Source organism: Procambarus clarkii, chromosome 93, assembly GCF_040958095.1.
Source record: "Procambarus clarkii isolate CNS0578487 chromosome 93, FALCON_Pclarkii_2.0, whole genome shotgun sequence".
Taxonomy (NCBI): domain Eukaryota; kingdom Metazoa; phylum Arthropoda; class Malacostraca; order Decapoda; family Cambaridae; genus Procambarus; species Procambarus clarkii.
Genome location: NC_091242.1, coordinates 2,455,134 through 2,477,503, shown reverse-complemented (window position 1 = coordinate 2,477,503; position 22,370 = coordinate 2,455,134). Strand labels below are relative to the sequence as shown.

The 22,370-nt window shown below is 52.8% G+C and overlaps 1 protein-coding gene across 1 annotated transcript in view; it reads right to left on the bottom strand.

Annotated features, from left to right (window-relative positions):
* Positions 1-4,924: 4,924 nt before the first annotated feature.
* Positions 4,925-22,370, bottom strand: part of LOC138359801 (collagen alpha-2(I) chain-like) — a 35,253-nt gene continuing 17,807 nt past the window's right edge. The window contains exons 2-3 of the mRNA XM_069319506.1: positions 8,007-9,880; positions 4,925-5,049 (exon numbers count right to left, since the gene is read on the bottom strand). Coding sequence (XP_069175607.1) covers positions 4,925-5,049; positions 8,007-9,880 — 1,999 coding nt within the window. The remainder of the gene's footprint in view (positions 5,050-8,006; positions 9,881-22,370) is intronic.

Below are 22,370 nucleotides of genomic sequence, written 5' to 3'. Positions count from 1 at the left end.
ACGGTTGGGAAGCAAGACACGCATGTCCTGGAAGTTAGGAAATTCATTAAGGTTATGCATGACCGTAAGAGGGACAATGCAGTTTGAACAATAAGGAGCAGGGTGGCGCTCCATTAAGTGTCCATGAGTTAAGTGTGTATGGCCAATAGCGGCTAGAGCCTTTTTCCACCGCTGGTTACAGTGGTAGTTGGAAGGCAACAGGGACACACTACTCTTAAGAGCACGCAGTTTGTTACCAGTAACAGAAGACCAACAACCCTGCCAATGGGCAATAATAGAGGAATGAATAACTGGGTAAAAGTCGGAATATGGAATACCTTTACGGGCGAAGAAACAGGTACGGATAGCTTCCTTAATGGCAGTGCGTTGCCTGCTCATTTAAAGACCCACCAATATGCCTGGGACCCCAGCAAAACTCAACTGTCTTAAATCTACTGGAGGTAAAAAACAGCCAATGATAAATCTCGATTACCACTGGATGGACTGGATTAAAGGACTCAAGAGCCATGAGGGCACTGCGAGAGTCAACTACAACAACAAGGGACGATTGACAGTGAGAAAGCGGTTGACGAATAGCATAGAGAATAGCATAAAGTTTTGTCGTGAAGGTGCTAGTCTTTGGAGGCAGGTGTCGTACATCTTTTCCAGGTCAAAAACGACAACAACAACGGAGGTCTTTGCAGCAAAAGTAGTACGAATGTAGACCTCCAAGTTCACCATGACATCAGCCGCACTGCGGCACTTGCGAAAACCAAATTGAGAAGGGGAGAGGAGAGGGATAGTGTTCCAAGAACCCCATCAGACAGACATTGACCATACATTCAAAAGAGTTTGCAGACGCAAACTCTCGGTTATACAGATTCAGTAAATACTAAAATGCGCATGGAGCAAGATGGCGAAGCATCTCATAATGAATGTCATCTGAGTCCATTGCGGTAGAACCGCAGAGGGCCAGAGCAGACTGAAGTTCGGAGAGAGAGAGAGAAGGGATCATTATAGGGAAGGCGGAGATGAGTGGGGAAATCTAAGGAATGAGATTCAAGAACGGGCTTACAAAGAAGGAAGGACTGAGGAAGATGAGAACCGGAGCTAACAATCGAAAAGTGTGAACCCAGTTCGGTTGCGACCGTCACAGCATCTGCCACAAGAGTACTACGGAGGTGAAGGACTGGTGAGACATCTGAAACAAACATACCTGCTATTTTGCGGATTTTCTTCCAGATCTGTGGCAAAGAAGTATCGGACGTAATGGTGGAGACATAAGATTTCCAACTCTCACGCTCAGCTGCACAGATGATCCTAAGGGCCACCGCACTCGCCTTCCGAAACAAAATTAAAGAATCAGCCGTCTGCCGGCGTCGGTGTTTCTTCCAGGCTGCACGCTTACAGCGGACAGCCCGAGCACAGTCCGCATTCTACCAGGGAACGCACTTCCACATGCCCAGGGAGGTAGAACGAGGAATAGAGACGAGGGCAGCATCGATATGGTGTCATGAAAAAGGAGGAGGGCTCGAGGGAGAGGCAGAGCAGAGAGGTCGGAAAGAGTTGCATGGAGGGTGAATAGATTCCAGTCAGCTTTGTGAAACTGTCACCTAGGAACCTCCATAGCCGGGATAGGGAGCTTGACCACCGATATAGGAGGGAATGTAGTAATAGAGTCGAGGCTGGGGAAGAAAGTGATTCCTTCTTACCTGCCGGGGAGGAAGGAGAGAAGCCAGGCTTACGTTTCTGGCTGAAAGAGACAAGTGTGCCAGTAGCAACGTACTGGACGACAGTATCCATGGTCTCAGAAGAAGGAGAACGGGAGCGATCAACATGAAGATTGCTGGGAGGATGATGGACATCAGCCTGGATAGACAGGTGGCATGGAAGGTCAAGAGACAGGGGGGGATGGGAAGAAGGACCGGGAGAAGACAGGAAAGAAGACACAGGAGACATGACAGACTGTGAAAAAAGGATGGAAATACCAGATGGAGAACCAGGAGGAGAAGGACCCCTTGGTTCAGAACGTAAAGGAGCAGGGGAGGAGGTGATGGGCGTGTCTGGGTCCAAGGCCTGGAAACGGTTGTGAGACTGAGAAAGGAGGGAATGTACACAAAATGATGATGTAAAAATTCTGTGTAAAATCATGTACATAGAATGATGATGTACTCAGATTGTTGCCGCCGGAGATGACTAGTTTACTGTTCATAGCACATGTGAGCTCCGCCACAGCACATGTGCACTCTGCCACAGCACATGTGCGCTCTGCCACAGCACATGTGCGCTCTGCCACCACAGACTATGCCGTACCAGTTTTGTGCAAGTTTAGAAAGTATACAAAAAGAAGTCATTGCACTCATTCTTTTAGTCCCAGAAACTGACAAAACATGGAATCTACGAGAAGAGCTGTCTATCCCATGTTAAAACCAGCTCACAATTAAAAGAGCCAGACCCCGTCCCTCAACCTTACGTCTCCCTTCCATGCGTCTATCCCCCCTATGCGTCCCCCCACACCCCTGTGCCTCCCGCATGCATCACCTAACCCTATGTCTCCTCCCATGCGTTCCTGTGTAGCCCCCCCCTCAAGTTAATAAATAATACGAGGGGGGAAACACGTTTAAAACGGGTATGTGGTGGTGATGACAATAATGTCAACGAATGCCGGGCGTAAACTGAGGCGGCCAGGCGGGACTAACACCCTGCTGGCGGGTTAATTAACAATTTCCTGGCCGGTTAAATAAATGCATGAACTCAGGCAACCGGTTAATGTGACGAGCAACGGTCCGGACGAGACAAACACGCAACGCTTCCCATGCCTCGTTAAACATAACAAAACAATTGTCAGTTTTGTGTTGTTAGGTTCACCGAGCGGTGAAGAATCCAGCAGGTAGGTCGGTTCACCGACAGAGTAATAACTGGATAATAAAAAAAAATAAAGCTTTTCCAATAACATCATAGTCTCTTATAGCATGCCATACCTTCCCCTATCACAGCATAGCCTTGCCATGCACATTATAGATTTCCCTAGCATATAATCTCCCTTAGCAAACCATAGCCTTCTCAAGTATACAATAGCATTTCCTAGTATACCATAGCCTTCCCTAGCATTAGAATAGGGTAGGTTAGGCTAGGTTGAGTTGGGTTAGGCGAGATTGGGTTGGGTTAGGTTCGTCTAGGCTTGGCTAGATTTGGTTAGGTTAGTTAGGGTTGGGTTGGAGGATGGGTTGGGTTAGGCTAGGCTAGGTGGGGTACGCATTCAGTTACCAAGAAAAATTCTCGAAGTGAACATAATCATTGCCATTTTGCACTTCTGTGTAGTGAATAATTAACACCTCCTGCCACCCTGATCGTTGCTTCTTTATGATTTTGTAACTTCCTTCAATATTACCTAATTCCACCTTCTCGGTACTCATTCTCCTCCTCATTCATCGTCCTCATTCCTCCTTCTTAGTCCTCCTCCTCCTCATTCCTTCTCTTCCTCATTCTTCTCTCGTCAAAATTCACAGTGAGTCACTAACTTTGTCTGGTCAGTGGCAGAAAAAATATATAATCACAAATGCAGCGGAGCAGAAGGTCTTTGTGAAGCTCTGATTTTCCCTAAGTATCGCCCAGGAATTTCTTGGTTTGTGTGGCATTGTTAGAGTCCAGGTCCAGGCTGGCTATGATCTGGCATCATTCCAGCGCCGAGATGACGTGGATGATTTTTTCTGGAGCATTAAACACCAAATGCCAAGAGAACACCGTGTTCCAGTTTGGAGTGTTATGGTGCTCTCTCCTATTGCTCCCCTGTTCCAGCGTAAAGAGTCATATTTCCACACCTTGCAGGTTTCCTGAGCTGCAGGGAATCGATTGATATAAGAAGCAGCTGGAAAGAGTACGCATTTGGGGAGGAATTGCCATTTCTACGTTTTACAGGTAAGGGGCTTACGCCCCTAGTACATACAAAATGGCGACGCCCCTGCCAGTTTGGCGCCAAGAGCGTGAAGACGCCAGCAGGCTGGCGATTGACTGGCTGTGGTCACGTGACGAGAGTGACCAATGAGAGCCCGCCCCTGGAGGCTTTGACGTCACTCGGAGGCCTGGCTCAGAGCTTGCGGAGGCGCTGAGGCTCAGAGATTCATGGCCCTTTGACGAGAGCGGAAGTACGTACTTGAGATCAGAAGTGTTAGTGGGCGAAAGAGCTCCAAGAGCTCATTGCTGTTACTGTTCGACGGAGGTGAGCGGCGACGCTGGGAGGGTAGCGTGAAGCCCTGCGGGTTGTGCCCCAACACGACGTGCAAGCTGCCGTGATCGGGTCACATCCACTGGAGACTCGGAAGGGAAACATCGCGTCTGGATCCATGAGTATTCCTCTCGGTGAAGGAGGGAGGGAGGAAAGCGACATGCTCAGTGACCAGTGGCTGGGGCCAGCATGGAAGAACTGAAATCTGGGAATAGGAACGGCGACGACACGTTACTCCACGACACCCGAGGACCTGTGACGCACGACCGGAACGACCAGGAACCGTGGACCTCTACAACCATCGGAGGCCAGGCGTCGTAGGGCAGGATTGTTTTAAGGTAGATTATCATTTCCCCTCCCATTGTCCTTTGGTAACTAAGCTAGATAGGCCAAGTATAAATATATATATATATATTTCTATTAGTGTGGTTTCATCTTATTTTAGGAGTAGGTTAGGCTGTAGGTCAGCTTCCATATTACCTACTACCTTAAGAAGACAGCGTGGGACGAGTGTGACAGTTGGTGGACGATAGGCCTACGCTGACGGAGGCCCCCCCCCCAGGGAGGGTCCGGCCACCCCCTTTCAAATTTGCCCGGCTGTCCAGAGGAGAGCTGCCAACGTTCCCCAGTTTATTTACTTATATATATATATATATATATATATATATATATATATATATATATATATATATATATATATATATACTTATGCTCATGTTCTTACATGTTTGATGTAGACTCTAGTTCAGTAAACATTATTTCATTTTTACTGCTGGCTTTAAGTGTGCCCTCCATCTCTTTGAGCATTATATATAAAGTGATACTATATTTGCACCACTCTATTACTATTGGAAACGCACCATTGTCTGGTAACACTGAGTATATCCACTGAGCTGCATTGCCGGGATGAAGAGTTCAAACCCACCTGGCGACCTAATCAGTTGAGTGACACAGGTGTGTGACGGGTGACCTGTTACCCCTATGTTACGGCGGGCAAAACTCGAAGGAAGCGCTGTAAGCCGCTGAAGCAACGACTTGAGATCAGTACCGAGGTTTTCCTCCACTCTTCCGTGGAGTACGAAGCCGGATCGTGAGTACCGATTCCACCTATGGTCCGACTGGAGGGCTTCCAGGGCGATCAGTGGCACTCTAGCGTGTGGGAGCAAAGACCCGCGGCAGTGGTGTTCCTCATCTCAGGCACTGACACCGACCTCCCCCTCGTAACAGGAATGAGTTCCACGGACCATATTCCAGTTTGGAGTGAGTTCCAGGGGCCGTGTTCCAGTGTAGGGTCTCGATGGAAAGTCTGAGAAAAGCCTCTTCCCATACAATATTAAGAGTCTATGCTGGAACACAGTACTACTAAGTGGCATATTTAATAGTGCCAGAAGATGCTTTCTCATTGGTGGATAGTGACAAGCTGCCAAGCTCCCAGAGACCTGACGCCAACCCCGGAGACCTGACGCCAACCCCGGAGACCTGACGCCAACCCCGGAGACCTGACGCCAACCCCGGAGACCTGACGCCAACCCCGGAGACCTGACGCCAGCCCCGGAGACCTGACGCCAGCCCCGGAGACCTGACGCCAACCCCGGAGACCTGACGCCAACCCCGGAGACCTGACGCCAACCCCGGAGACCTGACGCCAGCCCCGGAGACCTGACGCCAACCCCGGAGACCTGACGCCAACCCCGGAGACCTGACGCCAACCCCGGAGACCTGACGCCAACCCCGGAGACCTGACGCCAACCCCGGAGACCTGACGCCAACCCCGGAGACCTGACGCCAACCCCGGAGACCTGACGCCAGCCCCGGAGACCTGACGCCAGCCCCGGAGACCTGACGCCAACCCCGGAGACCTGACGCCAACCCCGGAGACCTGACGCCAACCCCGGAGACCTGACGCCAACCCCGGAGACCTGACGCCAACCCCGGAGACCTGACGCCAGCCCCGGAGACCTGACGCCAGCCCCGGAGACCTGACGCCAACCCCGGAGACCTGACGCCAACCCCGGAGACCTGACGCCAACCCCGGAGACCTGACGCCAACCCCGGAGACCTGACGCCAACCCCGGAGACCTGACGCCAACCCCGGAGACCTGACGCCAACCCCGGAGACCTGACGCCAACCCCGGAGGCCTGACGCCAACCCCGGAGACCTGACGCCAACCCCGGAGACCTGACGCCAACCCCGGAGGCCTGACGCCAACCCCGGAGACCTGACGCCAACCCCGGAGGCCTGACGCCAACCCCGGAGACCTGACGCCAACCCCGGAGGCCTGACGCCAACCCCGGAGGCCTGACGCCAACCCCGGAGACCTGACGCCAACCCCGGAGACCTGACGCCAACCCCGGAGACCTGACGCCAACCCCGGAGACCTGACGCCAACCCCGGAGACCTGACGCCAACCCCGGAGGCCTGACGCCAACCCCGGAGACCTGACGCCAACCCCGGAGACCTGACGCCAACCCCGGAGACCTGACGCCAACCCCGGAGGCCTGACGGGACCCCGGAGACCTGACGCCAACCCCGGAGACCTGACGCCAACCCCGGAGGCCTGACGGGACCCCGGAGACCTGACGCCAACCCCGGAGACCTGACGCCAACCCCGGAGACCTGACGCCAACCCCGGAGACCTGACGCCAACCCCGGAGACCTGACGCCAATCCCGGAGACCTGACGCCAACCCCGGAGACCTGACGCCAACCCCGGAGACCTGACGCCAGCCCCGGAGACCTGACGCCAACCCCGGAGACCTGACGCCAACCCCGGAGACCTGACGCCAACCCCGGAGACCTGACGCCAACCCCGGAGACCTGACGCCAACCCCGGAGACCTGACGCCAGCCCCGGAGACCTGACGCCAGCCCCGGAGACCTGACGCCAACCCCGGAGACCTGACGCCAACCCCGGAGACCTGACGCCAACCCCGGAGACCTGACGCCAACCCCGGAGACCTGACGCCAACCCCGGAGACCTGACGCCAACCCCGGAGACCTGACGCCAACCCCGGAGACCTGACGCCAACCCCGGAGGCCTGACGCCAACCCCGGAGACCTGACGCCAACCCCGGAGACCTGACGCCAATTCCGGAGGCCTGACGCCAACCCCGGAGACCTGACGCCAACCCCGGAGGCCTGACGCCAACCCCGGAGACCTGACGCCAACCCCGGAGGCCTGACGCCAACCCCGGAGGCCTGACGCCAACCCCGGAGACCTGACGCCAACCCCGGAGACCTGACGCCAACCCCGGAGACCTGACGCCAACCCCGGAGACCTGACGCCAACCCCGGAGACCTGACGCCAACCCCGGAGGCCTGACGCCAACCCCGGAGACCTGACGCCAACCCCGGAGACCTGACGCCAACCCCGGAGACCTGACGCCAACCCCGGAGGCCTGACGGGACCCCGGAGACCTGACGCCAACCCCGGAGACCTGACGCCAACCCCGGAGGCCTGACGGGACCCCGGAGACCTGACGCCAACCCCGGAGACCTGACGCCAACCCCGGAGACCTGACGCCAACCCCGGAGACCTGACGCCAACCCCGGAGACCTGACGCCAATCCCGGAGACCTGACGCCAACCCCGGAGACCTGACGCCAACCCCGGAGGCCTGACGGGACCCCGGAGACCTGACGCCAACCCCGGAGACCTGACGCCAACCCCGGAGGCCTGACGGGACCCCGGAGACCTGACGCCAACCCCGGAGACCTGACGCCAACCCCGGAGGCCTGACGGGACCCCGGAGACCTGACGCCAACCCCGGAGGCCTGACGGGACTCCGGAGACCTGACGCCAACCCCGGAGACCTGACGCCAACCCCGGAGGCCTGACGGGACCCCGGAGACCTGACGCCAACCCCGGAGGCCTGACGGGACCCCGGAGACCTGACGCCAACCCCGGAGACCTGACGCCAACCCCGGAGGCCTGACGGGACCCCGGAGACCTGACGCCAACCCCGGAGGCCTGACGGGACTCCGGAGGCCTGACGGGACCCCGGAGACCTGACGCCAACCCCGGAGACCTGACGCCAACCCCGGAGGCCTGACGCCAACCCCGGAGACCTGACGCCAACCCCGGAGACCTGACGCCAACCCCGGAGACCTGACGCCAACCCCGGAGACCTGACGCCAACCCCGGAGGCCTGACGGGACTCCGGAGGCCTGACGCCAACCCCGGAGACCTGACGCCAACCCCGGAGACCTGACGCCAACCCCAGAGACCTGACGCCAACCCCGGAGACCTGACGCCAACCCCGGAGGCCTGACGCCAACCCCGGAGGCCTGACGGGACCCCGGAGACCTGACGCCAACCCCGGAGACCTGACGCCAACCCCGGAGGCCTGACGGGACTCCGGAGACCTGACGCCAACCCCGGAGACCTGACGCCAACCCCGGAGACCTGACGCCAACCCCGGAGACCTGACGCCAACCCCGGAGACCTGACGCCAACCCCGGAGGCCTGACGGGACCCCGGAGACCTGACGCCAACCCCGGAGACCTGACGCCAACCCCGGAGGCCTGACGGGACCCCGGAGACCTGACGCCAACCCCGGAGACCTGACGCCAACCCCGGAGGCCTGACGGGACCCCGGAGACCTGACGCCAACCCCGGAGACCTGACGCCAACCCCGGAGGCCTGACGGGACCCCGGAGACCTGACGCCAACCCCGGAGGCCTGACGGGACTCCGGAGGCCTGACGGGACCCCGGAGACCTGACGCCAACCCCGGAGGCCTGACGGGACCCCGGAGACCTGACGCCAACCCCGGAGGCCTGACGGGACCCCGGAGACCTGACGCCAACCCCGGAGGCCTGACGGGACCCCGGAGACCTGACGCCAACCCCGGAGACCTGACGCCAACCCCGGAGGCCTGACGGGACCCCGGAGACCTGACGCCAACCCCGGAGGCCTGACGGGACCCCGGAGACCTGACGCCAACCCCGGAGGCCTGACGGGACCCCGGAGACCTGACGCCAACCCCGGAGGCCTGACGGGACTCCGGAGGCCTGACGGGACCCCGGAGACCTGACGCCAACCCCGGAGGCCTGACGGGACCCCGGAGACCTGACGCCAACCCCGGAGACCTGACGGGACTCCGGAGGCCTGACGGGACTCCGGAGGCCTGACGGGACCCCGGAGACCTGACGCCAACCCCGGAGGCCTGACGGGACTCCGGAGGCCTGACGGGACCCCGGAGACCTGACGCCAACCCCGGAGGCCTGACGGGACTCCGGAGGCCTGACGGGACCCCGGAGACCTGACGCCAACCCCGGAGACCTGACGGGACTCCGGAGGCCTGACGGGACTCCGGAGGCCTGACGGGACCCCGGAGACCTGACGCCAACCCCGGAGGCCTGACGCCAACCCCGGAGGCCTGACGGGACCCCGGAGACCTGACGCCAACCCCGGAGGCCTGACGGGACCCCGGAGACCTGACGGGACTCCGGAGGCCTGACGGGACTCCGGAGGCCTGACGGGACTCCGGAGGCCTGACGGGACTCCGGAGGCCTGACGGGACTCCGGAGGCCTGAGGCCAACCCCGGAGGCCTGACGGGACTCCGGAGGCCTGACGGGACCCCGGAGGCCTGACGGGACTCCGCAGGCCTGACGGGACCCCGGAGGCCTGACGGGACTCCGCAGGCCTGACGGGACTCCGGAGAGAGTAGGGACGCCTGGAGATAATAAGACACAGTGTCCAAGCGTCGTGAGAGTAGCTGGCGCTAACTGTGTTACCTCAGACGTGAGGAGACACATGTCAAGAATATCATTAAAGTCAAAGTTACTTGCTGTAACGACAGAGAGAGAGAGAGAGAGAGAGAGAGAGAGAGAGAGAGAGAGAGAGAGAGAGAGAGAGAGAGAGAGAGAGAGAGAGAGAGAGAGAGAGAGAGAGAGACAGACAGACAGACAGAGACAGAGAGACAGAGAGAGCTCGTTGCAAATTTAAAACATTTATCGCTCTGTCACTGATTTGATGTAAGTCATAAAAAATCTTATGCCTGACTTTGATATATTGTTTAAAGCTGTATACACCATGTGTGGAGAGGTGGGGGAGAGACCATGGGTAGAGAGGAGGAGAATGTGTACTCACCTAGTTGTACTCACCTAGTTGTGTTTGCGGGGGTTGAGCTCTGGCTCTTTGGTCCCGCCTCTCAACCGTCAATCAACAGGTGTACAGATTCCTGAGCCTATCGGGCTCTGTCATATCTACACTTGAAACTGTGTATGGAGTCAGCCTCCATGCTGACTCCATACTGTTCTGAGTGTCCATACTATCTGAGTGTGTGTGTGTGTGTGTGTGTGTGTGTGTGTGTGTGTGTGTGTGTGTGTGTGTGTGTGTGTGTGTGTGTACGGGGAGGAGGAGGACTAGGCGGTACGTGGAGGGTCGGGGGGGGGGGGGTGGACAGGTGAAGACAAAGGAAGGTGGTGAAGGGGATCAGATGTGGACCAGGTCAGGTGTGGCCACTGTGGACCAGGTCAGGTGTGGCCACTGTGGACCAGGTCAGGTGTGGCCACTGTGGACCAGGTCAGGTGTGGCCACTGTGGACCAGGTCAGGTGTGGCCACTGTGGACCAGGTCAGGTGTGGCCACTGTGGACCAGGTCAGGTGTGGCCACTGTGGACCAGGTCAGGTGTGGCCACTGATGGCTCCAACGTTTCAGACTGGGTGAAATATATGAACCTTATGCAAGATGACTGTTGGTCCTCAGTTGTGGGTTAACAGACCCTCAGAACGGACAATACGCCATGGTCATTGTTTCGTCTGAAACTTCGAGTCAAGGTCAAGGTTGGTCTTGATCTCTGGCCGGTCTCTAAGACCCCCTTTTGCCCGCAAGGCAGCGCCTGACCCCGCCTCCACCTCTCCCTTTGCTTATATGAAAGAAGTTTGAAAGTTCTTTCCTGATTGAAATGCAGGAGTTGCGTAGCTTTAATTGAAACACTTGGAGGCCGAGACTCAGAGAGCTGCCCCGGCCTAATGAATCGCCCTCAGACATTCCTCAAGTTCATTTGTTGAGACTTCTCGAAACTTTTTTATGTTCCCTTTCAGTCAGTTCAATTGCAAGGTCGTTGAAGCCTAGTGGCGGTAGTTTATCATAACCCGATGATCGGGAGACTGATGTCTGTGTCTCTCTCTGTCTCCCTCCTACCGTCTCTCTGTCACCATCGTGTTCCCTTGGCTATCATTCTGTGATCATCTATGTCACTCACTCGCACACAGTCTCTCTCTCTCTCTCTCTCTCTCTCTCTCTCTCTCTCTCTCTCTCTCTCTCTCTCTCTCTCTCTCTCTCTCTCTCTCTCTCTCTCTCTCTCTCTCTCTCTCCCCTATCTCTCTCTCTCACTCTCTCTCCCTACCCCCTCTCCCTCTCTCTCTCTCTCTCTCTCTCTCTCTCTCTCTCTCTCTCTCTCTCTCTCTCTCTCTCTCTCTCTCCCCTATCTCTCTCTCTCACTCTCTCTCCCTACCCCCTCTCCCTCTCTCTCTCTCTCTCTCCCCTATCTCTCTCTCACTCTCTCTCCCTACCCCCTCTCCCTCTCTCTCTCTCTCCTACCTGCCACATCCAGTCCAATTCACTGTATTGTTCCAGCGGCGAGTGCTCGGACTGGGACCAGGAAATATTGGAAGCAAATATTCCAGTTGTTGTGTCTGGACAAACCTTCATGAATACCGAATTTACATTTTTGTTTGTCTTAGATGATGACGCGCCGTGTGCGTATGTCGAAACCGGCGTACATACGGTGTACATACGTTGTATATGTGCGTAAGTATACATACGTCGGAGCTGTATATCCAGACGCCGGGCGTGCTCAGGGGTCGGAAGGCGTACACATAGTTCACAACCTCACGATGGCCATTTTGTGTATGCCGTGTATGATGTGAGTAAAGTATACACCTCAGTGACATGTGTGGGTGTATGTCGCAACGGCCATACACACGGTGTATGCTCCCTGACGGCCCCTGTGTGTGTATGTCAATCTCCCTCATTTGCGTCTGGGTGATGGTCATTGCCATCTCTTAGCTGGAATACCAGATCCACTTTGCCTGCTCTCTCTCTGTCTCTGTCTCTGTCTCTCTGTCTCTGTCTCTGTCTCTGTCTCTCTCTCTCTCTCTCTCTCTGTCTCTGTCTCTTTCTCTCTCCTTGAGAAAGATCTCTGGTCTCTGTCTCGCCTGGAAAACCCATCCTAGTCTCTGTCTGGCCTGGAGCAGATTCACTTATGGTGCATGTGTCTGGAACACACACTAATGCCTCCATACTCTTGGTGGTGCGTGATGTGCTCCTCTGGCTAGATTATATTTTATGAGGCCCATTCCGCTCTAGTGTGCGCGTGTTTTCTGTTGCTCTCTTCTGCTGGAAATGTGTTTGGCCTTTCTGTTTGGTCTGGAAGTTGGTTGATGATATCTCGCCATCCTGGAACATGGAGAGTGATGCTCTTCACTCTCCTGGAACATGCTTTCTCATCGTCTCCTCACCTTAGGTCTTGACTTTAAGTCCAACATTTGTTTTCGAACATGGCGGCTAAAGTCCATTTGCAGCTGGAAGTACGACATATGAAGCTTCTTGTTGCCTAGAATGTTGGTAGAGTTCTGCTGCCTAGAATGTTGGCAGAGTTCTGCTGCCTAGAATCTAGGCAGAGCTCTGCTGCCTAGATTATAGGCAGAGCTCTGCTGCCTTAAACATGGTCAGATCTCTGCTCTCTGAAAGAGAGCCGAAGCATCTTACCTGGAACACTGGGTCTGCAGCCCTTCCTCCTAAAATGTAAAGTCCTTATAGCAACTATTTACTCGAACGTCTCAATATGCACTGTTAGACCTGAGAACTTCACATTCTGCATTATCCACCGAGCCCAAACGGCTCTCACCAAAATTGGACAAGTAACTCATGAACCTCCCAGCCCTAATACATCATATCTTGAGCCTGAAATACTGCACCTTATGCTATATTAGGCCTTAACAGATGTTAAACTGAATAGTACAAATTGTGGACATTTTTAGGGGGTTCAAACAGTACAAAACTAGTACATTGGATGAAATGGTTGATATAAAGTACTATGATTATAGGAGGATGATATAAATACTATAATTATAGGAAGGAAGGGAGGGTCTGGAGCAGCCTAGCATCTAGAACAACACAAACTCAAAAAAGTATTATAAAATTTATTGCATAATAATTGTGTGTGTAACTATGTGTAGCATGTTACATGTAACTGTTATTTTTCTTGAACATTTTTTTGAGTGTTCATTTTTGGCTGAGAACATTTGAATAACGTTTTGTTCAAAGCTGATTTTTGTTTTTTACAGGGCGAAGTTGAATATAGCTGCCTTCTGCCTGAGTCATGTATATAGCTGCCTCCTGTCTGAGTCATGTATATAGCTGCCTTCTGCTTGAGTCATGTATATAGCTGCCTTCTGCTTGAGTCATGTATATAGCTGCCTCCTGTCTGAGTCATGTATATAGCTGCCTTCTGCTTGAGTCATGTATATAGCTGCCTCCTGTCTGAGTCATGTATATAGCTGCCTCCTGCCTGAGTCATGTATATAGCTGCCTCCTGTCTGAGTCATGTATATAGCTGCCTCCTGTCTGAGTCATGTATATAGCTGCCTCCTGTCTGAGTCATGTATATAGCTGCCTCCTGTCTGAGTCATGTATATAGCTGCCTCCTGTCTGAGTCATGTATACAGCTGCTTCCTGTCTGAGTCATGTATATAGCTGCCTCCTGTCTGAGTCATGTATACAGCTGCTTCCTGTCTGAGTCATGTATATAGCTGCCTCCTGTCTGAGTCATGTATATAGCTGCCTCCTGTCTGATTCATGTATACAGCTGCCTCCTGTCTGAGTCATGTATATAGCTGCCTCCTGTCTGAGTCATGTATACAGCTGCTTCCTGTCTGAGTCATGTATATAGCTGCCTCCTGTCTGAGTCATGTATATAGCTGCCTCCTGTCTGAGTCATGTATACAGCTGCCTCCTGTCTGAGTCATGTATATAGCTGCCTCCTGTCTGAGTCATGTATACAGCTGCTTCCTGTCTGAGTCATGTATATAGCTGCCTCCACCTGAGTCACGCTGTATTTCGCTGTATCTACAGGAAACGTGCTCCTGCTGTAGTGTGACTAATAGTGTCGTTCAGCTGTTACAGCGGCTGTAGCGCGACGCTTCTCGCAGCAACAAGGACATAAAAGCCTTAACACGAGACAATAGTGCATTTCACGACAACGAACAAGCTGTCCCGGGCAACACAGACACAAGGTCCATTACGAAGATTAATGGTTGAGTCCTTTTTCCACGTAACAAAATAAAAAAAACTGGAATTACAGTTACATTGTTCCGTTGTTCGTTAGTAGTCTTGTTTCTCTCCGTTGTTCGTTAATAGTCTTGTTTCTCTCCGTTGTTCGTTAATAGTCTGTTTCTCTCCGTTGTTCGTTAGTAGTCTTGTTTCTCTCCGTTGTTCGTTAGTAGTCTAGTTTCTCTCCGTTGTTCGTTAAATCTGTTTCCTATCCGTTGTTTATTAACAGCCCCTGAAGTATGTTGACCAGACCACACACTAGAAGTTGAAGGGACGACGACGTTTCGGTCCGTCCTGGACCATTCCCAAGTCGATTTCAACTTGAATCGACTTGAGAATCGTCCAGGACGGACCGAAACGTCGTCGTCCCTTCAACTTCTAGTGTGTGGTCTGGTCAACATACTTCAGCCACGTTATTGTGACTCATCGCCTGCATAACAGCCCCTGTTCATCTGCGTTGTTCATTGACCGCGGAGATGAGTTGTTGATGAATCTCTTGAATTGCTGTGATGCCGGTGAGTGTGTAGAGTGAGGCTATCTCAGGTATTTGATCTTCACTCTATGACAGACAATCACTCTGGTTTATACATATACATGTTATTTAAGGGGGGTTTAAAATGACTTAAATGTCCCAGAATGATGAAGATGTTATGGGGCATCTGCCCTGCCCTGTTACCTAGCAGTAAATAGGTACCTGGGAGTTAGTCAGCTGTCAGGGGCTGATTCCTGGGGGTGGAGGCCTGGTCGAGGACACGGCCGCGGGGACACTAAGCCCCGAAATCATCTCAAGATATGGGGTATCAGAGATGACGTCACTTGAGTTGGACCAATAGCGAGCAGGCTAACGCTGTACAGTAATTATCATTCATCTACGGATTGTCTCCAGTAGGAGGAGAAGGCCTGGTAGAGGACCGGGCCGCGGGGACGTTGAGCCCCGAAATCAACGCAAGGTAGGGGAGCATAGCGTCAGCAGAGAATGTCACCGACTTATGTCTATGTCTTAGAGACTTAGACTGAAGAAGTTGTGTCTTCACATTATTATCGCTGTTCTGTGTCTAGCTTCCATGCATGTCTTCTCACTTCATTATTCCTGAAAATCTTATTTATATGGGTTTAGGTAATATCTTTGAGGATTATGCATGTCGGGATCACGTCTCCTCTTCTCACCGTGTTTTTAGGTTCAGATCTCTCTAAGACTATCCCTGTAGCTCAGGGATAGTTGTTGTTTCAGATTTAGCTACTCAGAACGAAGTGTCCATGTAGCACGGGCTATGGCGAGCCCGTAAACTCAGGGCTAGAGAAGGGGCCCCCTTACTCAGGGCTAGAGAAGGGGCCCCCTTACTCTGGGCTAGAGAAGGGGCCCCCTTACTCAGGGCTAGAGAAGGGCCCCCCTCTTACTCAGGGCTAGAGAAGGGGCCCCCTTACTCAGGGCTAGAGAAGGGACCCCCCTTACTCAGGGCTAGAGAAGGGATCCCCCTTACTCAGGGCTAGAGAAGGGCCATCCCCCCATACTCAGGGCTAGAGAAGGGCCATCCCCCCATACTCAGGGCTAGAGAAGGAGCCCCCTCTTACTCAGGGCTAGAGAGGGACTGCCCTGTCCTCAACCACCTCAGAGCAGGCTAGGAACTCCTCAACACAAGGGAGGAATGAGCCAGTCATCCCCTCACGCTGCAGTATGAGTTTCACCTCACTTCTCACCTCATTAAAACCAGAGATTCAGATACTACAGGTCGTCGAGGGACTCCAGGCGTGACACCACTTCTCCTCCCTACGCTTGCAGGGTGGCAATTGCAAGTGATTCCCTTGCAACACTATCTGCGTCCCCTTAAATGAGTATTGGATGCGACTTGCAACTGAATTGTCTGATGGGCTTCTCACCATCAAAATGAAGTAACTAACAGTGTTCCTAGCTGTAGACTCTAAGATCAGGGTCCTTGCACTGATCTTAGGGTTCCCTGTCCTGATCTTAGGGGCCCTGTCTTGATCTTAGGGTCCCTGCCCTGATCGTAGGGTCCTGTCTTGATCTTAGGGTTCCCTGTCTTGATCGTAGGGTCCCTGTCTTGATCTTAGGGTTCCCTCCCCTGATCTTAGGGTTCCCTGTCTTGATCTTAGGGTTCTCTGCCCTGATCTTAGGGTCCCTGCCCTGATCTTAGGGTTCCCTGTCTTGATTTTAGGGTTCTCTGCCCTGATCTTAGGGTCCCTGCCCTGATCTTAGGGTTCCCTGACCTGATTTTAGGGTTCTCTGCCCTGATCTTAGGGTCCCTGCCCTGATCTTAGGGTTCTCTGCCCTGATCTTAGGGTCCCTGCCCTGATCTTAGGGTTCCCTGACCTGATCTTAGGGTTCCTGCCCTGATCTTAAGTCTTGCTGTTCAATGTACCTTGTAAGCACCAAACAATTAATATTGACAACGCTGCATTTAACAGTCATACTGCCTCGTTGAAGGGAAGACGACCTCAAGGAGCTCGTTAGTGGCCCTACCTGGACATAACACCAGATAACACCTGAAGATAACACCAGATAACACCTGAACATAACACCTAGCTGCTGCTGCTTCTCGTGTCAAAGTGGTAAAGGGCCCAGCTGCACGGGTTCGAATCCCGGCCAGGTCGAGACTTTGAGCGCGTTTCCTTACACCTGATGCACCTATTCACCAGTAAATAGGTACCTGGTGGCTAGGTAACTGTTGTGGGTGGCATTTGCTTGCCTAAGCCGTCTTAAGAGGAAATGAGGTACTCGCCGAATTTTCAATTAGCATTACCTTGGGAGTAATGCTTAAGAATTTCCTTGGGATATTTCCCAAGGAAATGTTCTTCCCAAGGATGTACCTTGGGTCCTTCCTTCAGTGGCTGTATACCTGCTTCGCCCGAAGCTGTTTGTCATGTGGTGAGGCTCCTGGTTCAGGTAGATCAGGCTCCTGGTTCAGGTAGATCAGGCTCCTGGTTCAGGTAGATCAGGCTCCTGGTTCAGGTAGATCAGGCTTCCGGCGCAGGTAGATCAGGCTCCTGACACAAGTAGATCAGGCTCCTGACACAGGTAGATCAGGCTCCTGACACAAGTAGATCAGGCTCCTGACACAAGTAGATCAGGCTCCTGACACAAGTAGATCAGGCTCCTGACACAGGTAGATCAGGCTCCTGGTTCAGGAAGATCAGGCTCCTGACGCAGGTAGATCAGGCTCCCGGCACAGGTAGATCAGGCTCCCGACACAGGTAGATCAGGCTCCTGACGCAGGTAGATCAGGCTCCTGACGCAGGTAGATCAGGCTCCTGACGCAGGTAGATCAGGCTCCTGACGCAGGTAGATCAGGCTCCCGGCACAGGTAGATCAGGCTCCCGACACAGGTAGATCAGGCTCCTGGTTCAGGTAGATCAGGCTCCCGGCACAGGCAGATAAACGCATTGGAAAATTGTGTGCCTTAACCCTGTTGAGTCGACCATCAGATCAACATAATACTACCGTCTGAGGTACGGACAAAACTTACGGAGTCTGTGAGTGGCGGCCCCGCGCCGAGTTCCAATTTTCTTCTGTGTCCTCACCCAGCGTGAAAATGAGAGCACCATAACGTAGAACACACGGTGAGGAGGCTGATTCAGCCTTGGTTCACGGCTAATGCAGGACCATTTTCCCCGCTGGGTAGAGTGCCGTGAGGTAGGGGGCCCCTACTGCTCAACACGAAGTTGGTTGAGGGGATTTGAGGATGTAGCTGAGGGCACTACCCCCCCTTTTTCTCCAAATTCCTTCTCAAATTGTAAGACAATGGTTAGCCTTCGATCTGGGGGCCCTGTGATGCTATGTTGCGTGCAAGATTAAAGTTTCTATGATATTTAGCGTGCAAGATCAAAGTTTCTATGATTTCATTTAGCGTGCAAGATCAAAGTTTCTATATCATTTAGCGTGCAAGATCAAAGTTTCTATATCATTTAGCGTGCAAGATCAAAGTTTCTATGATTTCATTTAGCATGCAAGATCAAAGTTTCTATATCATTTAGCGTGCAAGATCAAAGTTTCTATATCATTTAGCGTGCAAGATCAAAGTTTCTATATCATTTAGCGTGCAAGATCAAAGTTTCTGTGATATCATTTAGCGTGCAAGATCAAAGTTTCTGTGATATCATTTAGCGTGCATCTGCAATATTATTTGTAAAGTGATATTTTGAGTCAATTTTTTTTTCATCTCTCCCAAGTGAAGGAAATCTTAAAGAAATTGAAATATGTGGCGTGTAGTGGTAATGGGTTTCCTATGATGATATCTTCACCCCTGAGGATAGCTGCTACGAGGCTTGGTGGTTAGAGGTTAGTGGTAGCTTGGACCATAGCGTGGTAGCGTTAGAGGTAGCGTGGTTAGTGGTTAGTTAGCTTGGAGGCTACGAGGTTAGTGGTAGAAGTGTGGAGCATAAGCTGTCTTGCCTCACTGTGGTAGTGACACACTGTGGTAAGGGGGTTATCTTGAGGTGATTTCGGGGCTTTTAGTGTCCCCGCGGCCCGGTCCTCGACCAGGTTCTCCACCCCCCAGGAAGCAGCCCGTGACAGCTGACTAACACCCAGGTACCTATTTTACTGCTAGGTAACAGGGGCATAGGGTGAAAGAAACTCTGCCCATTGTTTCTCGCCGGCGCCCGGGATCGAACCCGGGACCACAGGATCACAAGTCCAGTATGCTGTCCGCTCGGCCGACCGGCTCCCTACAGTTACAAAGGCAGCACACATCACTGTTAACGAATCTCACGTTCTTGAGGTCATTGTTCTGGGTGACCTCCGACCTGCACGTCCAACCACTTGGGCTGGACGGTAGAGCGACTGTCTCGCTTCGTGCAGGTCGGCGTTCAATCCCCGACCGTCCACAAGTGGTTGAGGCACCATTCCTTCCCCCCCGTCCCATCTACTACGAGATCGCTCTACAAATGTACTTTTTAAAAAGGAGATAGGAGAGGTATCGATAATATACACGTAGAAAATACCGGAGGGCCAGGTACCAAATTTACACAGTAAAATAATGACATACTGGAGTGAACGATATGGAAGGAAATGCAGAATAGAACCAGTGAAGAACAGGAGTGCCACTGGCACAGAGAACACTGTATGAACACCAGAGGTCCACGGTTGTTCAACACCCTCCCCATAGCGAGCATAAGAAATATTGCCGGAACAAAAAATGGACGTCTTTAAGAGAAAACTGGATTGCTTTCTTAAAGAAGTACCGGACCAACCGCTGGCTGTAGTGGATACGTGTGGGCCTGCGGGCCGCTGCAAACAACAGCCTGGTGGACCAAACTCTCACACGTCAAGCCTGGCCTCGGGCCGGGCTTGGGGAGTAGAAGAACTCCCAGAACCCCATGAAGGTATAATCAAGATATGAAAGTTAGAAGGTAGCAGCTAATGTGGTGCCAACAGCAGTTCAAGGAGGCTGTTCTAACTGCACCATTCACGTGTATGCCAGGACACTAGTTTAGTTTCCCTGGGCGATAATTACCTCCTGACAGTAATTTAGCGGTCGTTAGCAACACTTGGCACTGTATCATGACCAACTAATCTGGCACCTTAGTTCTGATTAACTAAAAAACAATTACCAGTCGGTAGATTAAATTAACAACCATTCACCGATTTTATTTTACAAATTATGTTGCTCAAATTATAGAACAAAAAATATAATTTCACGAAATCCAATTATTTTCAGAATATCTGGAAATGTACCCCGGGGGGGGGGGGGGGGAACAATTACTATTCTGTTCTGAAAAAGGAAAAATGTCGAGACTCCATTAGTAAATATGACTACGACCTGTTTCATGATGAGACGTAGTGACCCCCCTTGGCTATATATTTTCTCAATATATATTTATTCTTTGGCAATGCCCAGTGAGGAAGATGTGGGGGGGGTGGGTGGAGGGGAGTGTGGGGGTTCACCTCATGGAGTTATAACACGGTCTTCACCCCCCTCCTGGGGTGTACTGGGGGGTGTACTGGGGGTTTACCTGGCCAGGTGTCGCAGGTGTGGTAAGACCCGGTAGCTACAGGGTTTAATATTCATCTTGTCTACTCATTTCTTGCAGCTCAGCTCAATCCCTGAGAAGGGGGGGGGGGGGTTATCTAACTGCTATTCTAGATGGTGTGGAGGTGTGGACGAGGGGAGGGGGTCTGTCCCCAGCAGGTGTGGAGGGGGGTCCTGACCCCAGCAGGTGTGGAGGGGGGTCCTGACCCCAGCAGGTGTGAAGGGGGGTCCTGACCCCAGCAGGTGTGGAGGGGGTCTGTTCCCAGCAGGTGTGGAGGGGGGTCTGACCCCAGAAGGTGTGGAGGGGAGTCTGACCCAAGCTAGTGAGGAGGGGGTCCTGTCCCCAGCAGGTGTGGAGGGGGTCCTGACCCCAGCTGGTGTGGAGGGGGGTCCTGACCCCAGCAGGTGTGGAGGGGGGTCTGTTCCCAGCAGGTGTGGAGGAGAGGGTCCTGACCCCAGCAGGTGTGGAGGGGGGGTGGGTCTGACCCCAGCAGTTAGGCCACGCCACAAAACAAGTCATAAGTCTAAGCGTCGGCTAACGAGGTAATTGCGTCCGAAACGAGTTAGTTAAGACAGGTGAGTTCACAGGGAATAATTAAAGATCACCTGAGCCGGGATTAATTAGCAGAGCGTAATTGATGGTTGAAACCAATTAGTGTTGATGGAGTGAACTGCCGCCATAACTTGGAACGGATCGCAGTCTCTTAGCGAGTCACCCGCAGGATTCGAACCGGGATTCAAGATCACCTAGAGGCACAAGATACAGTTTCGCCATGGGAAAAAATAATTACAATTTCCACACCTATCTTGAGGTTATCTTGAGGTTATCTTGATGTTATCTTGAGGTTATCTTGAGGTTATCTTGAGGTTATCTTGAGGTTATCTTGAGGTTATCTTGAGGTTATCTTGAGGTTATCTTGAGGTTATCTTGAGGTTATCTTGAGGTTATCTTGAGGTTATCTTGAGGTTATCTTGAGATGATTTCGGGGCTTTTAGTGTCCCCGCGGCCCGGTCCTCGACCAGGCCTCCACCCCCAGGAAGCAGCCCGTGACAGCTGACTAACACCCAGGTACCTATTTACTGCTAGGTAACAGGGGCATAGGGTGAAAGAAACTCTGCCCATTGTTTCTCGCCGGCGCCTGGGATCGAACCCAGGACCACAGGATCACAAGTCCAGCGTGCTGTCCGCTCGGCCGACCGGCTCTCTAATATGGGAGGAATACCTATGGGAATAATTATTATTTATACTTGTCTGTATTATTATTGTTCATTTAACTCTATTTTCCAGATATCGCTGTTTAGTGTGTGTGTGTGTGTGTGTGTGTGTGTGTGTGTGTGTGTGTGTGCGTGTGTGTGTGTGTGTGTGTGTGTGTGTGTGTGTGTGTGTGTGTGTGTGTGTGTGTGTGTGTGTGTGTGTGTGTGTGTGTGTGTGCGTGTGTGTGTGTGTGTGTGTGTGTGTGTGTGTGTGTGTGTGTGTGTGTGTGTGTGTGTGCGCGCGTGTGTGTGTGTGTGTGTGTGCGCGTGTGTGTGTGTGTGTGTGTGTACTCACCTATATGTACTCACCTATATGTGCTTGCAGGATCGAGCATTGACTCTTGGATCCCGCCTTTCTAGCTATCGGTTGTTTACAGCAATGACTCCTGTCCCATTTCCCTATCATACCTAGTTTTAAAAGTATGAATAGTATTTGCTTCCACAACCTGTTCCCCAAGTGCATTCCATTTTTCTACTACTCTCACGCTAAAAGAAAACTTCCTAACATCTCTGTGACTCATCTGAGTTTCCAGTTTCCACCCATGTCCCCTCGTTCTGTTATTATTACGTGTGAACATTTCATCTATTTCCACTTTGTCAATTCCCCTGAGTATTTTATATGTCCCTATCATATCTCCTCTCTCC